General features: G+C 41.5%; 1 protein-coding gene and 1 long non-coding RNA gene across 6 annotated transcripts in view; one reads left to right on the forward strand and one right to left on the reverse strand.

The window, feature by feature from the left end:
* Nucleotides 1-23690, forward strand: part of AMPD2 (adenosine monophosphate deaminase 2) — a 154829-nt gene that overhangs the window by 32724 nt on the left and 98415 nt on the right. For 2 of the 4 annotated variants that reach the window (XM_089681190.1, XM_089681193.1), the window contains 4 exons: nucleotides 10798-10925; nucleotides 19314-19444; nucleotides 19774-19842; nucleotides 20290-20395. In XM_089681190.1, the coding sequence (XP_089537316.1) occupies nucleotides 10798-10925; nucleotides 19314-19444; nucleotides 19774-19842; nucleotides 20290-20395 (434 nt within the window). Of the gene's footprint in view, nucleotides 1-8541; nucleotides 8795-10797; nucleotides 10926-19313; nucleotides 19445-19773; nucleotides 19843-20289; nucleotides 20396-23690 lie in introns of those variants that run through there. The other 2 variants (XM_089681192.1, XM_089681191.1) reach the window with 2 other exon arrangements.
* LOC149459434 (uncharacterized) lies at nucleotides 2964-8475 on the reverse strand. Of its 2 annotated transcripts, none has more exons than XR_016313282.1 (2): nucleotides 8367-8475; nucleotides 2964-7812 (listed from the first exon to the last, which is right to left on the reverse strand). It is a non-coding gene; the product is annotated as an uncharacterized LOC149459434 (long non-coding RNA). The 2 variants fall into 2 exon arrangements; XR_016313281.1 differs by having other exon boundaries at nucleotides 8225-8461.

Below are 23690 nucleotides of genomic sequence, written 5' to 3' on the forward strand. Positions count from 1 at the left end.
TTTTTTTTAATGGTTGAACTGGATGGACTTCTGTATTTTTTCTTCTACTTTTGTCTTCTTTTTCTACCATGTAACCAGGGGCAGACTGACCATTTGGAAACTTTGGCACCACCCGAGGGCCCGGGGTCAGTAGGGGGCCCCATGAGATGCCCCTGGTACCTTTTTCATAGGCATTTTTGAGTTTGGGCAAGGACACAGGGGCCCCACGATCCCCTATTGCCCGGGGGCCCCATGAGTTGTCAGTCCGCCCGTATGTAACTATATATTGTGCATTCACATCAGTCGATACGGAGATGAATTTTATTTACTAATAGTTCTTTGTGCATTTATATTTTTGAACACTTATAGAAGTCACAAGACTACTCTAACTTCTGATGAGAAAAGGTATTTAGCAGTTTATATTTACTAATGTAATTGCACTTCTGTGTTATGTGTACTGTGGGAGATATAGTGGATGCAGGGTCCAGGGTTTAGTAAAACTTTAAAGTGAGGAAAAATCCCACATTATTAAGTTAGTACCTGAACAGGAATAAATTTAAAATATTTCAATGGAGAGACTTTTTCCTGTAATATTTTGGCCAATTTTTTCTTACTTTCTGCAGTATTTAGCAGACAGGAGAGGAAGGCAATAAGGCAATTCTCAGCAATAAGACAAAGACAGTAAATAATAAAAAAACCAAAACAAAAATGTTTTGGTTTTGAATATAGTTAAAACAAATGCAATAACATTGCTGTCTGTGACATCATCAAATAAGTGTTTTAGTTAGGCTTTGGAAATATGGGGGGAGTGACAGTGTAAAACTATGGCTCCAAATTATTACCATAGAAGATATTTATACAGGACTAAATTATGGTCATGTAGACAGCAACATATGAGCTTCAATAATATGACAATGTTAGCACACAGGACATTTATCAAGCAAGTTAGTGGCACAAATAGACACAAATCAGACTGCCTTTTATTAAAGTGGAGTTACGGTCTCAAAAAAAAAAAAAAAAGTCAGCAGCTACAAATACTGTAGCTGCTGACTTTTAATATAAGGACAATTACCTGTCCAGGTGTCTGGCAATGTCCGCACCCGAGCCGATTTCCTTCACAGACGGTTTCCTACTGCGCATGCTTTGTGATTGGTCCTACAGTTTTCTGGGACCTTTGATGTGTCCCAGAAGGCTGCGGGGGAAAGGAGGAGGGGCCGGAGATCGCCGAGGCGAACTCATCCAGATGTGTGAGTGGGTACTGTCAAAACCAGGTACCGCCCCCTCCTCAAAAAGTGCCAAATGTGGTAATGGAAGGGGGGGGGGGGAGAATACCAACAAGTGGAACTTCTGCTTTAAGAAAAGTCTATGTGACAGTTTTCCTGTGTTTTTGTGACTCCTGTGCCTGTTATACTGGGCAGCCAACTGGGACAGACTGGTAAAGGTCTGCAAGAGATTTTAGCTCTAAACAGATGCCCAGTTAGGCAGTGGTTAGGGCCAGATTTCATTCTGTCACTTGGCAAATTCAGAGAGACATTTACAAATCTGTCTGTATCCTGCCACACAAGTCTGTGTCACTGCTCCTATTTAGCCTTGTTTTGCTGTGCAACTGAATTAATAAATGCCTCCCTCTGTATTTATGCAGCCCCACAGGTATGAATCCATATATCTGTGTATGACATAACTCTACTCTTCATTTAGCCCTCTTCTTCTCCTGCAACTATTGCTGCTATTTTCAACCTCTTCTGTGAATGTCGGAGGCTTTCAGTGCCAGACAAACAAAGCTTCTCCCTTTCCCTGGCCATGACATTACCAATGTTTCTTGCTGCTGCCAGGAAAGACTTGTGCAATCTGCAAAGCCACTGTGACCAAAGCTCTGAAAACTGCAGTTCAGATCACATGAGGCTTTGAAAGTGAGTAGATTTACAGGATATGTTAAGTCTGATATGTATGGGGTGGTTACAGGGTTGTGTTAATGTGTTTTGTGACCTGTGCTAAAAGCTTACCTTTTAAGTGTAAATATAACATTTTAATAAATACTTTTCTTATGGCCAATATACAGTATGATAGGATGTAACAGAAAAGTGTTGTCAGAGCGTTTCTTTAAAGCCAAATTCCAGGCAAACCACTAAATACACAACTGTAATACATATTTTGGAACTGTTTTATCAGGCCTGAGATTTGTGTAGCCAACCTGGTAAGCCGACATTTCTCAGCTGTAGTTTAACATCACAGATAGGTTGCCTCCCTGCTCCTAGTCTGACTGGACAGTGAGTGCTGGTTCATATATATGTGGATTGGATGCGATTTGAACTGCATCCAATTCGAATGACATATGAAATAACATTGCTTCCTAGGGTGCCTGTTCACATATGTCTGCTGCACTGGCAGTGCGGATTCAGTGCGGTTTGAAAGAGCCATGTACGATTTCTGAGCAGTGTGTTCTGGTTCAGATGTGGATTACAGGCTATTGACTTCTATTATTTATTACAGGTACTTATATAGCGCCATCAATTTATGCAGCACTTTACATATATATTGTACATTCTCATCAGTCCCTAACCCTGAACGGGAGTACAGTCTAAGGTCCCTAGCTTACATTCATACATACAATTACTAGGGCCAATTTAGACAGGATCCAATTAACCTACCAGCATGTCTTTGGAGTGTGGGAGGAAACTGGAGTACCCAGGGGAAATCCACACAGGCACAGGGAGAACATGCAAACTCCAGGCAGGTGGTGCCATGGTTGGGATTTGAACCAATGACCCTAGTACTGCCAGGTAGAAGTGCTAACCATTTAGCCACTGTGCTGCATGAGAACCATTTCTAAACTGCACGTGTGAACAGGATAAGATCATGACATTGTAACGGAACCGAACCCCGACTGCACTAGGGTATTTCCATTAGACTCCCGCTTCCCTGTCCGAACACCAACCATGGACACCACCCTGACCATACAGGAAATAGACAGCATTAGATTCGTCTTAAAACAGGAAGTGGACTGCTTTATTTTTACACACACACAAGATATAAACATTCAAGGAAACAACCCCCCTCCCTGCCTAAGGACACAGGGCGGGGCGAACCAAATTTAGCAACCAGAGACACATCCCAACAGACAGTCCCATCAGGAGGGCTGCTGGAAACACCCCCCACCAAGTCAATACACAAACACATAATAGAACAATGGGACCACATGGCAGTGAATAATGAACAACCCCTACACCAATACACAAACATTACATCCCATAATAGTTTGCTAGAACAATGGGATGCAGCCGCATGGCAGAGAACAATGAACAGTCCCCACACCAATATTAGAACATTTCACCCTGTACCCCTAACAGGCACAGGGTGCCTTAGACATAAGAGGAACAGGAGGAGCTGAGACAGGGGTCCCCCCACCCCTAAAAGTCACTCCCATCACAGACATGAACCACTGAACATCTACTGTATCAATTAGCTGTGAAACCTGAGCTTCAATCCGCATCGCACATGTGCGAATCAGCTCTGAAGGAGCAACATCAGACTGATGAGGCAATCTCTCTGATCTCTCCTTGTCAGCACGTTAGTGCAGAACACGTAATCGATCAATGTATTTATATTTTATTTTGTAATAAATGCATGTGTGCATTAATTGATTTTATTCTAGGATCATATCTATTCAGGTGAATATCTCTGCACGAACGCACCCTAAACAACAACCCTAAACATACAGCCAGAGCTACAATGGAATGGTATAGATCAGTGGTCTCCAAACTGCGACCCGCAGGGCCAGATGCGGCCCTTTGATTGCCTTTACCTGGTCCTCGGGGTACTATTTCTCCCACTGATATGAGGCACCATTCCTTCCACTAACACCAACATTGGGACATAATTCCTTCCACTGTTATACGTAAACTACAGAACACTATTACTCCTGCTAACACTAAAGATGGGGCACTTTTCCACGTACTGATACCAATGCTGGAGCACTAGTCCTTCCCTGACACCAATGTTGGGGCACTGGTCCTTCCACTGACACCAATGTTGGGGCACTATTCCTCTTACTGACACCAATGATGGGTACTATTCCTCCCACTGACACCAATGTTGGGGCAATATTCCTTTCACTGATACCTATAAAAGAACATTATTCCTTCTACTGACACCAATGACTGGGCACTATTTCTGCTGCATTACTGGTTACAGTCCGGCCCCCTAAAGTCAGAAGACCAGAAAACTGGCCCTTTGTTCAGAAAGTTTGGAGACCCCTGGTTTAGATCAAAGCATATTCATGTGTTAGAATGGCCCAGTCAAAGTCCAGACCTAAATCCAATTGAGAATCTGTGGCAAAACTTGAAAATTGCTGCTCACAGATGCTCTCCATCCAATCTGACAGAGCTTGAGCTATTTTGCAAAGAAGAATGGGCAAAAATGTCACTCTCTAGATGTGCAAAGATGGTAGAGACATCCCCAAAAAGACTTGCAGCTGTAATTGTAGTGAAAGGTGGTTCTACAAAGTATTGACTCGGGGGGGCTGAATACAAATGCACGTCACACTTTTCACATATTTTTTCGTAAAAAATGTTGAAAACCATTTATCATTGTCCTTCCACGTCACAATTATGTGCCACTTTGTGTTGGTCTATCACATAAAATCCCAATAAAATACATTTACATATTCGGTTGTAACATGACAAAATGCGGAACATTTCAAGAGGTATGGATACTTTTTCAAGGCACTGCATGTGTATGCATGTGAGGAAGAGACCTTAGATTGCAAGCTTGAGGACAGTGACTGATGTGAATGTTCAATACATGTAAAGCACTGTGCAAATTGTCAGCGCAACGTACTTAAATAACTGTAAGAATAAATAACTTGTGAGATAAATCCAAACCATACCCTGATACGTTGGCTGATCTCTAGTGACTTTATTAAGATTTTGATACTGTACGGAACCTTATAGTTTGCCTTTATTATATTATTTTACAAATAGTAATTAGAGCTTGTTCACACCACAAAGCTCATAATAACAGAAAAGGCATGTGTTGACGCACACTGACAGTCTCAGTGTCCTTGCATTGATCCTGGATTGATCAACATAGATGGACACAGGGATATAAACATCTAATGAGGCTGCTATTGCATGTTATATTAGTTCTGTCAGGTGACGTTGCATGGTGTTACTAAGAAATGTATTATTAACATGTAGCCGCTGTAACATTGTAATGGGATAGCTACTGTAAGATGTATAATATTACAATGGTGTTCTCCTCTCTCCAAAACTGAGTTGGCCACCCTATAACAGCTTTAACTTTTCTAGGAAGGCTGTCCACAAGGTTTAGGAGGGTGTCTATGGGAATGTTTGACCATTCTTCCAGAAGAGCATTTGTGAGGTCAGGCACTGATGTCGGATGAGAAGGCCTGGCTCACTGTCTCCGCTCTAATTCATCCCAAAGGTGTTCTATAGGGTTGAGGTTAGGACTCTGTGCAGGTCAGTCAAGTTCCGCCACCCCAAACTCACTCATCCATGTTTTTATGGACGTTGCTTTGTGCACTGGTCATGTTGGAACAGGAAGGGGCCATCCCCAAACTGTTGTCACAAAGTTGGGAGTATGAAATTGTCCAAAATGTCTTGGTATGCTGATGCCTTAAGAGTTCCCTTCACTGGAACTAAGGGGCCAAGGCCATCCCCTGAAAAACTACCTCACACCATAATCCCCCCTCCACCAAACATTACACTTGGCACAATGCAGTCAGGCAAGTACTGTTCTCCTGGCAACCACCAAACCTAGACATGTCCATCGGATTGCCAGTCATAGAAACGTGATTCGTCACTCCAGAGAATACGTCTTCACTGCTGTAGAGTCCAGTGGCGGCATGCTTTACACCACTGCATCCAACGCTTTGCATTGCACTGGGTAAGGCTTGGATGCAGCTGCATGGGCATGGAAACCAATTCCATGAAGCTCTGTACCCACTGTTGTTGTGCTAATCTGAAGGCCACATGAAGTTAGGGATCTTTAGCTAATGACTCTGCAGTTGGCGACTTCTGTGCATTGTGCGCTCTGTCATGTTACGTGGCCTACCACTTCATGGCTGAATTGCTGTTGTTCCCAGTTGCTTCCACTTTGTTACAATACCTATAACAGTTGACCGTGGAATATTTAGTAGCTAGGAAATTTCATGGATGGACTTATTGTACAGGTGGCAACCTATCACAGTACCACACTTGAATTCACTGAGCTCCTGAGAGTGACCCATTCTTTCACAAATGTTTGTAGAAGTAGTCTGCATGCCTAGGTGCTTGATTTTATACACCTGTGGCCATGTAGGTGATTGGAACACTTGAATCCAATGATTTGGAGGGCTGGCCCAATACTTTTGGCAATGTAGTGTATGTATGAGAGTTAGGGACCTTAGATTGTAAGCTCCTTGGGGGCAGGGACTGATGTGAATGTACAACATATTATTATTACACAGGATTTATATAGCTCCAACAATTTATGCAGCACTTTACAACATGAGGTCAGACAGTACAAAACATTTCAATACAATAGGAATCATAGGGCCCTGCTCAGAGCTTATAATCTAAGACGGAAAGAAAAGGTAATAACAGTGAGGGATGAGCTGATGGAGAAAATACAAGTACAATTGTTATGTGGGGAAGGGTTTCAGTGGACAGAGTAGGAGATAGTCTGACAGATTGGGGTAGGGAGTTCCATAGGCAGGAAGAGGCTCAGGAGAAGCTCTGAAGGCGAGCATGGGAGGAGGTTACAAGGGAGCCAGAGGTCTTGGGAGGAACATAGAGAAATATTAGGTTGGTATTTGGAGACTAGGTTACTGGGGGCCGAGTTGTGGGTGGCTTTGTAAGTCGTTGTTAGTGTTTTGAAGTTAATTTGTTGGGTAAGCGGAAGCCATTGGAGGGATTGGCAGAGAATGGTAGCAGACACTGAGTGGTTGATGAGGTGGATGAGTCTGGCAGCAGCATTCATGATGGACTGAAGAGGGGATAGTCTATGTAAAGGTATGCCAATGGGGAGGGAGTTGCAGTAGTCAAGGTGATAGATGACTAGGGAGTTAATTATGAGCTTTTTGTTGTCTTTGGTTAGGAAGCGGCATATTTTAGAGATATTCTGGAGGTTAGGGCAGCAAGCTTTGGATGTTGATTAGATGTAGGGTCAAAACGATAGTTCAGAGTCCAGGATTACACCTAGCACCCCGGCGTCCTGGGGGACAGGTTGTTAATTTAGCTGCCAATCCTGACAAAGAAGTCAGAAGAAGGGGCACGGGGGGGGGGGGGGGGGATTTTATAAGCTCTGTTTTGGATAGATTGAGTTTGAGGAAGTGGTATGACATCTAGACTGATATGTCTGTTAGTAAACTAGTGATACGTGTGGAGACTGATGGAATGAGTTAAGGGGTAGAGAGATGGATTTGGGTGTCATCAGCATAGAAATGGCATTGTAAGCCATGGGAAGAGGTGTAGACTGAGAATAGGAGAGGTCGAAGAACAGAACCTTGGGGGACCCTGGTAGAAAATGAAGGAGAGAGGAAGAAGTAAAATTGAAAGTGACACTGAAGGAGCAGTGGGATAGGTAGGATGAGAACCAGCAAATAGTAGTTACAGAGACCAAAGTGGTGAAGTTTTATGAGGAGGAGGGGGTGGTGCACTGTGTCAAAGGCAGCAGCGAGTAGGAGTACAGAATAGTGTCTGTTGGTTTTAGCTGTTAGTAAATAGTTTGAAAGTTTTAGGAGAGCAGTTTCTGTGGAGTTTTGAGGATGAAATTCAGTCTGAAGGGGATCAAGAAGGTTGTTCTCATCGAAACTTGATGGTGCTATATAGGTACCTGTAATAAATAAAAAAATGTATGCATGAACACATATGGTTAGAGGTGCTTGTAGAGGCTGAATAAAACTTGCTCAATGCCTGTATAAGTGACATTTTACGTTGTGTGTGTGGGGCCTGAACTAGTTTCCTTTTCATTTGTCGTGTCATATGTCAGCTTTGAAGTATATAGGGTAAAGCTCCTAATTCCTGTGACATATTATTAGGCCAGGATAAGCCCAGGTGCTATACAAAGCATAACCATGGCCTGGTATTCCAATGCCCCTATAATAGAAGAAGCAGCTGCTGTGTTCCTGTGTTGTATCCTCCCTCTCTGTGTAGTGTGCAGCCCCATGAAGCCCAGCATCCTTCTCCTCCTCAGTGCTATCTCCTGGCCTGGCCTCCTCCTCATGACGTGTCTCTCATCCACTGACCTTGCAGCTTCTCTTACATAACATGTCTCTGTAGTCTCTCCTCCATGCAGCTATGCTGTTTCCCTCCTGAGGAGGCTCCTAGACAGTGGCCGCATTGTGTCTCTCATCTTCCTCACACTCCTGCCTTCCCTATAGCACTCACACGCTGGGTACTAAGAGGCGCACTGCTTTTGCTTTTCCTTCCACTTCCTCGTCTTCCGTGTTCTTCATCCCCCTTGAATCCATAACCATTGCACCCTTTCCTCTCTCTCGCAACCTCCCCCCCCCCCCCCCCCCCATTTCTCTCCGCTCTGCAGCTGATCTTTGCTGTTCAGCCGTCCCTCCCCCCTTTCTGACAGAGCACTTGGTATAGCCGTCACAGGTTGTTTAGTACGCTGCTCTAGTCTGCGGCTTGGACTGTTCCACTTCTTAGAGACACGGAGGGGGAGGCAGCCGGCTCTTTGCTTCAATTCAGGAACAGCTGGACGGTCAGTTCCAACTCCCGGGAAGAATGGGGTTTTCCTGAAAAGAGGAGAACGACACGGGGGAGCACAGCAGACAGAACGGGGGACAGCTAAGGAGGAGTGTCAGGTAGAAGGGGGAACTGGTGCAGGAGAAGGAGAGTGGAGGTGGACTGCAGGGACAGCAGTTGTTGGGGACAGGATAGAGGGAGGTCCAGGGGGACCTGAGAAGAGGGGCTGTCACTGGAGGGGTGATGGCAGTGTTGGAGAAGACTTCACCCTAATATTTACCTTTATTTATTTATTTAGACCTTTTCATGAGTTGTGTGCTGCAAAGAGGGATCTTCTATCTAGATCAAATGGAATCACAAGCAAAAAAAAAACAGTTGATGTCTGTAATGGTGACCATACATCGAACCATTTAATATACAAAGCTATTATCAATAGATTTACTGTCTAATCAGAAGATCAAAAAGACTGATGCTCCACACGTTTAAAGCAGACCTTTCCCAGTTTTACTAAATTTTGCAGCAGCATGTGTCACTGCGCACCGGCGTGAAATCATCCAACACCGATTAAGAAAATGAAACACTTTTTTGGTTTTGCGTTCACTTCATGGTTCCCCTGAAGGCACTGTCTTCATGAAACTCCTGTACTAAGCTGTACGATCTCCATCTTGCGCTTTTGCAGTACTGCATTAGGCTAGGTTCACACCTATGCAGGTTGCAGTTGATGCAGTTTGTGTTTGTTCACACGTTTTTAAATGTGTTTTTGATGCTTTTTTCATTGTGCATTTTTGGGATGTGTTAGTGTTGCTATGGGGAGGTTGCGCATGTTACATGTGTTTTTCATGTTTTTTTTATGTGTTTCCATTCTAAGTCTATGGAACCAAAAACGCAATCTGCTACGGGCAAAAAGTCCCTGATCCTTTCTGAAAAATGTACAGGTTGAACACAGATAGATATGAAGGTGACCCATAGGAAAGAACATTTTCAGCAAATACAGAACACATGTTGATCTTGCAAGAAATGGTGCGTCACCACTTCTTGTGAGCTTCTCCAAAGATTATCTTCCTTACTAGCTATCTTCTACAATCTACCAATTACCTATGTAATGGAGAAGAAGAGCTATGGACATGTTTGTAGCATACAGTTTACTGATCAAACCGTGTATTGCACACACATTTAGAAGCCTATAACATTTGAGCGTTAATACATTCTTTTGGCCAGAATATTCATTTATTCTGCCCATTGGCATGCATAAATGTTAGATGTATCTAGCGTTTATGTGTGTTCCACATTTTTTCTGCTCTTCAGCAGTTCCCTGCCAGCACTGTTTACTCTGTTTACGCATTTGCGAGCCAGGCTGTGTGCGTCCATAAACACACATAGCGCCTCTGGTGTGCAATGACTGTCAGGTTGGACCCTCCTTTCCCACTCTTATCCTGTATACAGTTTATGACTAAGCTGGTCTACCATGAAATGCAGATATGATAATTGTTAGCAGGGGTTCTCTGTGACCTCAACATTATTTCAAGGGTTCATTCAGGTTAAAAAAAGATTGAGAAAGGCTAATTTATGTCATGCCATTTGACCAATAGTATGCTTATACATATTGATTAAAACGCGCAGAAAAAAAATGAATTCTGTATAGGTTAATCACATTTTTGTGGTTTCCTTATTGTATTTTTTTTGCCTGATGTGTTTTCCATTAAAATCAAGGAAATGCATCAAAAACGCATGTCATCGCAAGTCCAGTTTTTGTTCCTATTATGGCTATGCTAGATACATTGAAGCAGTTCATGTACAGTGCACTACTTCATACAAGGAATGTTTGACTAGGTTGGAAATTCTCTGGGTAGGTAAGTATGTAAATTGAGGTCAACCCTGGATAACAGGTACGAGTGGGAGAAAAAATAGGGAAGGGAGGAAGTGAAGTTCCTTTTTCAGCTCAAGTTTATTTCTTTGTCCATTCATTTGAAAATTTGGCTTGTTGATATCTTAGAAATGCGTCTGGAAAGCATTCTGAATGGCATTTTGATTTCAAAAACATTTGTTTTATTTTGTATACAATTGTTAAAGAATTGTCTTTAACCTATAATAATATTCTATTACCATCCCTTGTCTGTTTCAGATTTCCGGGCCTCTCAGTTTCATCCTCTGCAATCAGCCAAATCTTTCTCTGGTACCCCTCATAGTCTGAAGCAACTGAACCGGGAACTAAGAACATCAATGGAGGGCAAATACAAGGAAATAGCAGAGGTATACTACAATTGGAATTGCTATTCTTTTACATCTTCTCTCAATGTCCTTGAGTGTGTAATCTTTAGGGGCTTCTTATAAGAGGCTATATTCAAGGGTCCTTTAGGGCAATATTTTTTTGAACCTTAACAACGTACAAAAAGGTACACAAAATTGGAAGGCATTCCACAAATAAGTGTATCTATTAATAAAGCACTCCATCTTTTTACAGTTAGTATTCTAGTTCAGTGGTTCTCAACCACCAGGCCACAGCCTTCCTGTCTGTCTGACAGCTACTGCTGTCACCCTTCCTACAACATTAACACCCAGGATGAACAACTACTATATGTACTGGAAGCGAAGAGAGTGTCTGTACCTTACGCACATTTGCACATGGTGTGAAATGTGGCCAGTATGCCACCAGGGCTCTGCAACAGGAGAAGACTTTATATGTGTATTAATAATGTGTAATTGGTATACTGAGCTGTTATCTGTGTGTCTCTGCCAAATCTCATATATCAAAGCTTTCCCATCCAATGGAAAAGGAAACAGCAGAATCAAGAAATGGATTCAGATGCTGGATGTGATTGGCTAGCTGTTAACGTAAGCACCCTCACTTTGAACAGTATTGTTTTTTCATGGATAGAAGTTGGGCATAGCAATGTGCAGTAAATTCCTGGTAATTGAATGTATATCACAGTCTGGCGTGGAGGGCAGTGGCTGTAGAAGTAGAAAGGTTCATGCCTTAGTCAGCTGGATGAGTACAGAAGCATATCCCTCTAGTGGATGATACATGCTCACCCAAGGTGGTCTAAGCATTAGCCAGTCTTCCCCAAAGCTTTGGATGGTGAAGAAGAGTTTCGCTGAATGCTAATGCCCGGTCATGGCCCTTTGGATTTCCTCAGCAGGAAGATAGCAAGTGGGGATCAGGTAGAAGACGAAGCTGATAGGGAACAAGCAAAAGCATTGAACTAGCCAAAAGGTCAGTGACGAGTAATCAATGGACAAGCCATGTGTCAATAACAAGTGGTAGCAAAGATAAGGATAGCAGCAGGTTTGCAAGGAGCAAGATATTGGCAGGAGAGAACATAATGATCTTGCAAACAGGAGCTGCAAGAACGTGGCTTAAATAGGAAGTTCATGGGAGGAGCAAAGCATCCAAGGTTCAACAGAGACAAGGTAAAAAGCAGGAATGTACATGGGATCAGACAAGGAGCTGTCCAGCATTTCAGTTGGCACAGCTAGAAGAGCCACAGTCAGGCACCGCAGAAGTCTTTGGTTCAGATCCCTTTCAGCCCTTTCTGAAGTGATCTTCTGACTTTTTTCCATATGCATAGGTTAACCACTGAACTCCGGAAGGTTCATCACGACCAGGGCATTTGTTTGCTATTCAGCACTGTGCTACTTTAACTGGCAATCGCTAGGTCATGCAACACTGTACCCAAATTACATGTATTTTTTTCACAAATAGAATTTTCTTTTGGTGGTATTTGATAATTTAATTTTTTATTTTTTATTATAAATGCGAACAAACCCAGAAAATTTTGAAAAAAAAGACACAATATTTTCTACTTTCTGTTATAAAACATATCCAATAAAATCAAATTTCCCCATAAATTTAGGCCAAAATGTATTTTGTTGCATGTCTTTGGTAAAAAAAAAAAAATTCCAATAAGTGTATTTTAGTTGGTTTCTGTGAAAGTTATAGCATCTGCAAACTATGATATGTACTGGAATTTATGCAGCTTTAGACACTATACATTTAATAGAAGTGATCAAAGATTTATACTGTGACTGTGATAGTGTGGTGAGCAATTTGGCTCTAACAGATACTGGCTGGGAGGGACACTAACTGACACTGATGTCGCTAGTGAAGCTAATACAGTGATCAGTGATAACACTGTACGTATGACACTGGCTGAGAAGAGGCTAACATCAAGGGGAAATCAAGGAGTAACTGTGTGCCTAACAAGTGTAATGTGTGCTGGTTTTGCTCACAGATCTGGCTGTTTTTTCTTCCTGAAGTCAGATTTGATTTCAGAAAGAAGAAACAGCCAGATTGCTGTCTGTGTATAGAGTTCTGTGTGTCTGTAAACACAGAACTCTGCACTGTGACTGGCCACAGCTGATCAGTAGGCTTCAGTCAAAATCATTGGCTGAAACCTGCTGACAAACTTGGGATGTCTCCAGTCATGTGCATCTGAAAACCAAGAAGTTCACTGAGTCGTACGGGCCGCGTAGAAATACTGTGGGTGGATGACAGGTGGTTAACCGCTTCACCTCCGCCCTATAGCAGAAGTATTTCTGCAGTGCGGCACGGCTGCGCAAAATCACGTATATATACGTGATTTGCATTTCAAGGTAGGGGGCGCATGTGCGCCTCCCTACCCGCACCGCCATTGGCGGCTACAGATGTCCCGGCTGGAGATTCCCCACCGGCACCTCCCGATCGCTGAGTAGCACTAACGGTAGAGACCTGTGTGTAAACAACATAGGTCTCTCTCCTGTCAGCAATTACAAGAGAAATACACAGCAGCATTTTTTCTTAGTAAAACACACAGGGCACATGATGTAAAATAGCATAAAGTTAACCCTTTGGTCGCCCCAGATGTTAACCCTTTCCTGCCCAGTGTCATTAGTACAGTGTAAGCTTTTTATTAGCACTGATCACTGTATTAGTGTCATTGGGATGTCAGTGGCAGTTAGTCAGTTCCCATCCAGTGTTAGAATGCTCGCCGCTGTCCCGCTATAAGTCACTGATCACTATGATTACTAGTATAAAAACAATAAAATCAATAAAATATCCAGTATATATATCACCATTTGTAGACGCTATAACTTTCATGTAAACCAATTAATTTACAGGTATTGTGATTTTATTTTAGCAAAGGCATGTAACAGAATACATTTTGGCCTAAATTTATGATGAAATGTGATTTTTTAAATTTTTTTACTGGATATGTTTTATAGCAAAAAGTCAAAAATATTGTTTTGTTTTTTTAGATTGTCTGTATTTTTTTTGTTTACTGCGCAACAAATAAAAACCACCAAGAACCACCGCAAGAAAGCTCTATTTGTGGGAAAATAAGGACATAAAGTTCATTTATGTACAGTGTTGCATGATCACCGAAAAAACCACCGAAAGAAAGCTCTATTTGTGGGAAAAATAGGACATAAAGTTCATTTATGTACAGCGTTGCATGACCGCGCAATTTTAAATTAAAGTAACACAGCGCAGTATCACAAAAACAGGCCTGGTCAGGAATCTTTTGGAGGGCAAGTGGTTAAAGAGAATATTGTTTTGTGCATATTTTGTTCATTACATATTTACTCTCTTTAGCCAGAAGGTGGAGCTCCGGAGTCTGTTGACTGCAAGTTTCTTGCAGTGATATGTTCTATGCTGTAAAGAACATGTAATTGAACTTCTACTGTCCCTTTATACAATTCATATTTATACAATATGGAGTATCTGTTATAAAAATGCCACCCTCATGATGAAAGGTAGGTTCACCTTTTGTAATATGTTACATGTTACAACCATATATAGGGTGTAATGGGTTTTTTTCAGACCGTCAGTGCTTCTCCTCTAATATGCCAGTAAATACCTATATGCATGGATTCATAGGCTAACATAAAGGTACTTTTGCAGACTGGCAAAAAATAATAAACACCTGTAAACCTGTGTTCTTTAAGCCCTATGTGCATGAGGCCTTAAGTGCTAAATGATTTGAAATGAAACTGGGCCTCATGGGAGCTTTTTCTTTACATGACTGAATGGTTGGTGAATACAGGTCTTATTCACCTTATGTTGCACATTGGTAAATGAAATATTTAGTGTTTTGGACATACTGCACTATTTCATTTTTGTTTTCTGAATTCATATAGCAATCACATACTATTTCAAATATATCAGTCATATTAGTCTCCGCCCGACTTATTTTTACAATTGAATGTCTCTACTACAATCATGCATACTTTATTATTAGTTAAGGCAGAATCCAATAATTGAATGCTATTTTTTTATGTTATCGGCCCTGAGAAGGAAATGAAAAACAGCATGGGGCATATTTATAAAGCAGTGAATCTGACATCTGGCAAACTTTCTCTGCATGTATTCTAAATAAAACTAGTTGATTTTCCACCAGAAAATGAAATCACGTTTACTGTTTTATAAAAAGACCCCAGTGTGTCAGGCAGACCAAAGTTAACCTCTTGCTGTCCATGTATCTATGCTGCAATAAAGAGGGGGGACTTTATTGCTTTCTGTGCTGAGATCGTGTTTTCTGCACACATCCAGCACAGAGACGAACTGTCAAAGAGAGTTCTTGGTCCATACTAATGATCGGGTGTTGGCAGGACCAGCTCCTGATCACGTGAGCACTGTGACAGACAATCACAATGGTCACGTTGTTGGTTGATCCCTAACAACCCCCCCCCCCCCCACTTTCTGGCCATACAGACTGTATTAAGAAAATTTGAGGGCTGGAAAAGGGTTAAGCACAGTAGAACTTTATTAAAACAGAAAGTATCATACTTCCATCACAAATAAAATACATAGGGAGTTATTATTATTATTATACAGGATTTTTATAACGCCAACAGTTTGACCAGCGCTTTACAAAATAAAGGTAGACATTACAGTTACAATACAATTTGGTACAAGAGGAAAAATAGGGCCCTGCTCATTAGAGCTTACAATCTAGGAGGAAGGGTTGAGTGATACAAAAGGTAATAGCTGTGGGGGGATGAGCTGGTGAGGAAAATAAATGGCAGTTTACTAGATAGAAGCAGGATCGGCTTCTTTAAAGAGAAAGGTTTTCAGGAATTGTCTAAAGGTGGATAGATTAGGAGATAGCTGGACAGATTGGGGTAGGGAATTTCATAGGATGGGAGAAGCTCGGAAGAAGTCCGGGAGGCAAGCAGAGGAAGAGGTGACACGGGAAATAGAGAGCAAAAGGTCTTGGGAGGATCGAAGAGAGCGGTTTGGTTGATATTTTGAGACCAGTTTGGTGATGTAGCTGGGGCAGAGTTGTGGATGGCTTTGTAAGTTGTTGTTAGTATTTTGATTTTTATTCATTGAGGAAGTGGAAGCCAGTGGAGGGATTGGCAGGGGTAGAGGGGTAGCAGACATTGAACGGTTGGTAAAGTGGATGAGCCTGGCGGCAGTATTCATGATGGACTGGAGGGGGGATAGCCTATGTAAAGGTAAGCCATTGAGGAGGGAGTTGCAGTTGAGGCAAGAGATAACCAGGGAGTGAATTAGGAGCTTTGTGGTATCATTGGTTAAAAAGGGGCGTATTCTGGAAATGTTGCGGAGGTTGAGGTTTTCATGATTTGGACAGGGATTGGATGTGGGCCTGAAAGGATAGTTCAGAATCCAGGGTTACCCCTAGCACCCTAGCATGCAGGGATGGGTTCATAGTGGTGCTATTGATCCTGACCGAGAAATCAGGGGAAGAGGCATGTGGGGGAGGAAATAATATGAGCTCAGTTTTGGATAGATTGAGTTTTAAGAAGTGGTGTGACATCCAGTCTGATATGTCTGTTAGTAAATCGGTGATACGTGAGGGAACGGATGGGGTGAGCTGAGGAGCTCCCAAAAGCATGTGGGAAAATGTGTTATGGTCTGATGAAACCAAGGTTGAACTTTTTGGCCATAATTCCAAAAGATATTTTTGGCGCAAAAAGAACATTGCACATCACCAAAAGAACACCATACCCACAGAGAAGCATGGTGGTGGCAGCATAATGCTTTGGGGCTGTTTTTCTTCAGCTGGAACTGGGGCCTTAATCACGGTAAAGGGAATTATGAACCGTTACAAATACCAGTCAATATTGGCACAAAACCTTCAGGCTTCTGCTAGAAAGCTGAACATGAAGAGGAACTTCATCTTTCAGCATGACAACAACCCAAAGCATACATCCAAATCAACAAAGGAATGGCTTCACCAGAAAAAGATTAAAGTCTTGGAATGGCTCAGCCAGAGCCCAGACCTGAATCCTATCGAACATCTGTGGGGTGATCTGAAGAGGGCTGTGCACAGGAGATGCCCTCGCAATCTGACAGATTTGGAGTGTTTTTGCAAGGAAGAGTCAAGATGTACAAAACTCATACCCAAAAAGACTGAGTGCTGTAATAGAATCAAAAGGTGCTTCAACAAAATATTAGTTTAACCATTTGCCGACCACAGATAGCCGAATGACGGCTTCACTGCGGCCGGCCAGTTCTGGGAGGGCATCATATGACGTCCTCCCAGATTGCGCTCTCCTGCGCACCCCCGGGGGCATGTGCAACCAGCCATCTCTGTGACCGCTGTGTCCTACGAACACAGCTGATCACATGGTATGGTAAAAGGCCAATCACAGCAGCCTTTTACCATGCAGACGAGCTTTATAGGGATGCTGACTTCATTTTCCAGCAGGACTTGGCACCTGCCCACACTGCCAAAAGCACCAAAACCTGGTTTAATGACAGTGGGATTACTGTGCTTGATTGGCCAGCAAACTCGCCTGACCTGAACCCCATAGAGAATCTATGGGGCATTGTCAAGAGAAAGATGAGAGACATGAGACCGAACAATGCAGAAGAGCTGAAGGCCGCTATTGAAGCATCCTGGTCTTCCATAACACCTCAGCAGTGCCACAGGCTGATAGCTTCCATGCCACGCCACATTGAGGCAGTAATTGCTGCAAAAGGGGCCCAAACCAAGTACTGAGTACATATTAGTTTCACCTTTTAAGTTGCATTGCTGAAATAAATGAACTTTTGCACGATATTCTAATTTTTCGAGTTTCACCTGTATACCGCAATTTGTAAACACTATAACTGTCACGTAAACCAATTAATTTACACATATTGGGATTTTTTTTAATAAAGACATGTAGCAGAATAAATTTTGGCCTAAATTTATGACGAAATTTGATTTTTTAAATTTTTTTGCTGGACATGTTTAATAGCAAAAAGTCAAAAATATTGTTTTTTTTTCTCAAAATGATTGATCTTTTTTTTTTAAAGTGCAAAACATAAAAAAAGCACAGGCGATCAACGCACAGGCGCAATTGTCAGCCAAAGTAACACAGTGCTGTAACGCAAAAAATGGCCTGGTCAAGAAGGGGAGTAAATCCTCAGGAGGGCAAGTGGTTAAAGGTGGAAAAAGTTCTGAAATGATTTATCTTTATCTCAAATTTTTACATCACAGAAACCTGACATTTTAACAGGGGTGCATAGACTTTTTATATCCACTGTACATATATCTATATATAGATATATATCTATATATATATATCTATATATATATATATATATATATGCAGTAAAGTCTTCTTTCTGGCACCTCGACCATGCAGCTCATTTTTGTTGAAGTGTCATCATGTTGTACTGATTGGCATATTCAAGGCTTAGGACCTCTTTTTATGTCCTTTTCCATCTTTATAAAGTTCAATTACCTTGTTACGCATGACTTTTGACAGTTTTTTTCTGATCCCCATGGCTCAGTATCTAGCCTAGTCAGTGTTTCCATGTAAGAGCTAACAAACTCATTGATTTTTATACACTGACACTAATTGCAATATAAAAAGTCACAGATGTAAGACATTAACTTCTAATTGGCATTTTAACCCTGTGTGTGTCACCTTGTGTGTCTGTACCAAGGCCAAACATTCCAGGGTATGTAAACTTTGATCATGGTCATTTGGGTGATTTCTGTTATCATTGTGATTTAAAAAGGAGCCAAACAACTATTTGATAATATTGTATCCATGCTATAAACCGTTGGTCCTGGATGCACAATTGGCCCAGGTGCAAATAGTAAAGATTTGCATGCCCTGTCGACTATCGTAATATGAGGTTTTAACCCCTTATTTTGAATTTGTGATGCAAGTGAGACATAATACCTTCTGTTTTAGAAAATATCTACTGTGCTTCACACTGATTATGTTTTAGACCATCTCATTTATCAGACCACAAGTCTTGCAGGACCAAAGTCACAAGTGCATAGAGATAGCAAGCAGCTCATGCTTCTCCCTAGCAGCAGTTGATTTAATTTTAGCTAGCAAATTTTACAGAACCTATCCCAGGCTGCAAAGTGGGCTGTTGATCAGCATTTCTGCCTTGCAGGATTAATGTCCCCAACTCAAATCCTGGTCAGGGCATTATCTGCATGGGTTTTGGATGTTTACCCTATACTTGTGTGAGTTTCCTCCATGTACTCTGATTTCCTCCCACATTCCAAAAATATGCTGGTAGGTAATTTTTTTCCTGTGAAAACTGATCCTAGTGTATGCTTGTTCGATAAAGATCTTAGATTGTAAACTCATTAAGGGCAGGGACTGATTGGAATATGAAGTATTAAAAGGCTGTGTAAATTGTCAGCGCTGTATTAATACCTGAAATAAATATTTTTTCTTTAGGAACTTTTCAGCCGCTCCCTTGCTGACAGTGAAATGCGTTCTGCTCCATATGAATTTCCAGAGGAGAGCCCTATTGAGAAACTCGAGGAAAGAAGGCAGCGGTTAGAACGTCAAATAAGCCAGGATATCAAGTAAGGACACATAATATACTATAATGATTAGTTAGCTGATCACATAAAAAGAGCCATTTGAAATGGTATAGCCTACAGTGATATAGCCTACAGTGTAAAGTAGAAGAAAAAAAGTGCAAGTGTTTCTGTAATGTATATAGAAGTAAATGTAAATTGAGTAGTGGAACTGATAAGCTGCAAGATGTTTATAAAGGGATATTAAAAGCTTGTGGTTAATGGTGATAAACTGTGGAACAAATAAGTTCATTAACTGTTTATTATCTGTTCTTTCTGTTCTGTCCTGTTCTCTTCTTTTTCTTCTTTTTTTTCAAACCTGCTTTTCTCCATAGACTTGAGCCTGATATTTTACTTAGAGCAAAACAGGACTTTCTGAAAATTGACAGCAGCTCAGACTTAGAGTGAGTGACTCCTGTCGTCTCTGACTGAACATTAACCTATTTAAAACATGGCTTGGTCTTCCTGTATGTTTTGGGCAAATCACACTTATGTGTTTTAGTGCTAGTTAACTCATGTGCAGATATTTGCCTTTTTTTTTTTAGTGGTACTAGTTTACATATAAGCAGCCATCTGTGTGTGACACACAGTGACCAGTGAAATCAATGTCTGTTTTTTCATCTGTCAATGCAAATTATAACGGCAACACATATCTATGCATCATGATGTGCATCAAAAAAACACCTAAAAAATGCAAACGCAAAAGCATAAGTGTGAATCCAGCCTTATCCTTTACCTTTGTCCATCATTACAATTTTATTTCTATCATTTTTTCACTCATCTTTTCCCACTTTTTTGTATCCATCTCTTACTCTTCTTTCTATCTTTTTCCTCTCATTTTGCTTTCTCAGGTCATATAAAGAGGAACATGAAGATTTAGTTGATTACTTCCTAAAGGAAATTCCTCTTGAACGGGAATATCAGAGAGTGTCCATTTCGGGTGATGAGAAATGTGGAGTAAGTATGAAATGTGGAGGAAATTAAATATTCTTGCTTTTCTTAACTACTTACCTTATTATAATAGGTCTGTATCATATGTATACAGTATACTCCTGAAGTTATATGGAATGTAGTGACTGCAGTAGAATCAATGGAAAACCTAGCATTTTCAAAGGCTAATTTCACCTTTAGAACATGTTACATGTTACACTGGTATTTAGAGTGTAACATGTAACTGGCCCCCTTATCCCCCCCACCCCTTTCCCAGTGAGCTGGGGTTCTCCCTTGCAAACACTTTCACAGCTGCATCATTCATTCACAGAACTCTGTATATGAATAAACTACAAGTCCTGTCTTCCACCACGGCAGACTGCTTTTAGTTCTCAATGGACTACAAGTGCTCTGATCAGTGCAGCGGTAGGCAGAAAGCTGAAGGAAGAGTGCACAGGAGCCTGACATTGCATCTACAATCCACTGATTGTTGATGCAATGCATTGCAGGCTCCTGCAGGAAAACAATAATAAATGCACAAATTATTTTCTGCAAAAATATGCACATTTTTTATTTTTTTCCTAAAGGTGACTTAGCGTTTAATACGTGAGGTGGGTTATTTTTTAACACATACCCACCTTCTGGGTATGACAAAATTATTTTCAGCAATGGAATTAAGCACTCATAATGGGCAGAAAATAAATAGAGACAGTGGTTATTGCATTTATCTGAATGTTTTATTGATAATCATGGCACTAAAAAAAACCCCTAAAAATAAATCAAGGCATTAATGGCATTTTTTGGCTGTGCTGTGTAGAGTAGAGGTTAAAAACTCCATTTGGAGGACATCATTGATTTTCAGATACCATAAACATTTTCTGGGTGGATGGTCTGTTTCCAAAGAATAAGAAAGTGCACTTTTGCTGCACTTCAAGGGGTGTCTATCTGTCAGGTGGAGAAGACAAGCCACAGGGTTTATTATCCCCATGATGAGCTGTTTGACTGAATTTTGGAACAGTACCAAAAGATGTATGACATTGTGCCCCCAGTAACACCGCAGCACCAGCAGGTATTTGACAGTTCATTTTATGTAGCACATGGGGTACCTTGCATCAACTTGTTAATATTTTATACCACATCTCTTGAAGTTTGTTAGCTATTGGAGATTTGTGTGTGAAACGTACATAGTTTATAAGGTTGAAGAAAGGCATAGGTCCATCCTGTTCATCCTATATGTGTGTGAGCTGTCAATACTCTCAGCTTCCTGGGGAAGGATTTCCACAGTTTAAGTGCTCTAACAGTAAAGAACCCTTTCCAAAATCTAAGGTTAAACCTCCTTTCTTCTAACCTCAAATCATGGCCTTTTGTCCTGTTTAGGGACCTTTGATATGTAAAATGCATTCCCTTTGTTATGGGGTCATGTAATCCCTAGCTTCTGCTCCCATTGTTTTTAAACATGGGCAATTGGAAGCAGCATCCAGGCTGCTTACAATGTACAGAGGGGCCCAAAAAATGTATGCACACTTCAAAAGTTGTTATCTTTGCCCTTTTTAATTAACCATATTGAATTATGGCAGCAATGTGTAGTATTATATTCCCCTAAAGATGTCAGTAGTCGCACCATTGTTGATGTCATCATTTGACCGTCAGGACAGAGTCAAAGAAAACAGCAAGAGTCAAAGAAAAGGTAAGCTGGACTTTCGAGGAACGCAAGACCATTTTGAAATGGTATTGTAAATTTGAAAATGTGTGTGAAGTTCAACGACAATGGTGACACGAGTTTGGAACAGAACCACCAACATGACTAGTAATCACATATAAGTGATAAGTTCTGAACCGATTACACTGCGTGTGACGTGCACAAGCAAAGATTTGGGAGGCGTCGCACAGCAACATGCTTACTTGAATATGGTGTTGCAACAGTTTACATGCTGCCGCAAAAAGTCTGTCAATCAATGTGCATATGAGCCAGGAAATAGCAGATCACGCATAGAACATACATGAGGATGAGGTTGTACAGAAAATGGTGTGGTCTAATTTAGCGCAGTTTAAACTAAATGGTACAGTAAACCATCATAATTGTGTTTATTGGGCTTCTGAAAATCCTCACATTAGTGTGGACAAAGTTGTAAATTTACCGGGGCTCAATGTCTGGTGTGAACTGTCATCTAGGGGTTTAATTGGACCATTCTTTTTTTAAGGCGAGGTCACTAGTCCTGTGTACCTCGACATGCTTCGCACACCCATTTTACTGGCCATTCATGTGGCTTATGCAGATGAGGAATTAAACTTCCAGCAAGATGGTGTACCACCTCACTACCACCGAGATGTAAGAGACTATCTCGATGACATTCTGCCAGGATGTTGGATAGGGTGTATAGGTGCTGTTGAATTCCCTTCACATCCTCAGTTGCTATCTGTGGGGAACACTTAAGAATGCAGTCTACCATAGAAAACTGACTGCACTACGGGAAGAAATTGCAAAATTATGTAGAGCAATTACTGTGGACACTCTGGTCAATGTTGTTCATGCAGTAGATTGCTAAAATCAAAAGTGTCTGGATGGTAATGATGACTATTTTGAGCACCTAATGTAATTGCATAATTCAAGCATGACTTACAGCTACCCTTTGACGTTTATATAAATCTAGTAATAAAATTTTGATGCATATATTTTTCATGTTGAAGTGTTTATGCATTTGTTTGGGCCCCTCTGTATATGTATATGTAGGAAAGTGTTGAGTGTTGAGTGCATGAGACTTCATATAGACCAATATCAAGAAATGCTTGAGCTGAAGAGCATCTCAAAAGTCCAAAGGAGGGTCAAGCATCACGCTAAGTTCTGTCTAGTCAAGCCATTTACCCTGGTAAGACAAAATCTGCTTAACATAACAGGGATGTGCAAATCATATCGCCTGACGCCCAGGACATGCAGTGCGGGGCAGGTGGTTTTCTTTGACATTTAGCCCTGCTGCTGGTTTGCAGAGGATCAGCCTCGGGGAGCCATGCAGCTTACTACAGGGGGAAACAAGCAGTTTTAGTCCGGCTTGTCAGGACTGAACACGGATAGTCATTTGCAGCTGATGCGTTTAAGAAAGTGAGTGTGATGATGATTGCTGCATTTTCCTTCTCTCCTCTGCCTCCCCCCTCCCCGTGTTTGAGATGGTTGGTGTGATTACTCAGCTCTCTCTGCCCGGCTGCTTCGAAGAGTCCATGTCTGCTACTTCCGTAGCCTCCCAAGAGCCGCCTGTCCTCTTTCCCCGTCCCTCCTTCTACTGGTCAGTGTGCCAGGGCTGAGGCATCAGCACACTTCCTCTGAGCA

Source organism: Staurois parvus, unplaced genomic scaffold, assembly GCF_062004578.1.
Source record: "Staurois parvus isolate SC_StPar_1 unplaced genomic scaffold, SC_StPar_1.0 ptg000261l, whole genome shotgun sequence".
Classification (NCBI taxonomy): Eukaryota; Metazoa; Chordata; class Amphibia; order Anura; family Ranidae; genus Staurois; species Staurois parvus.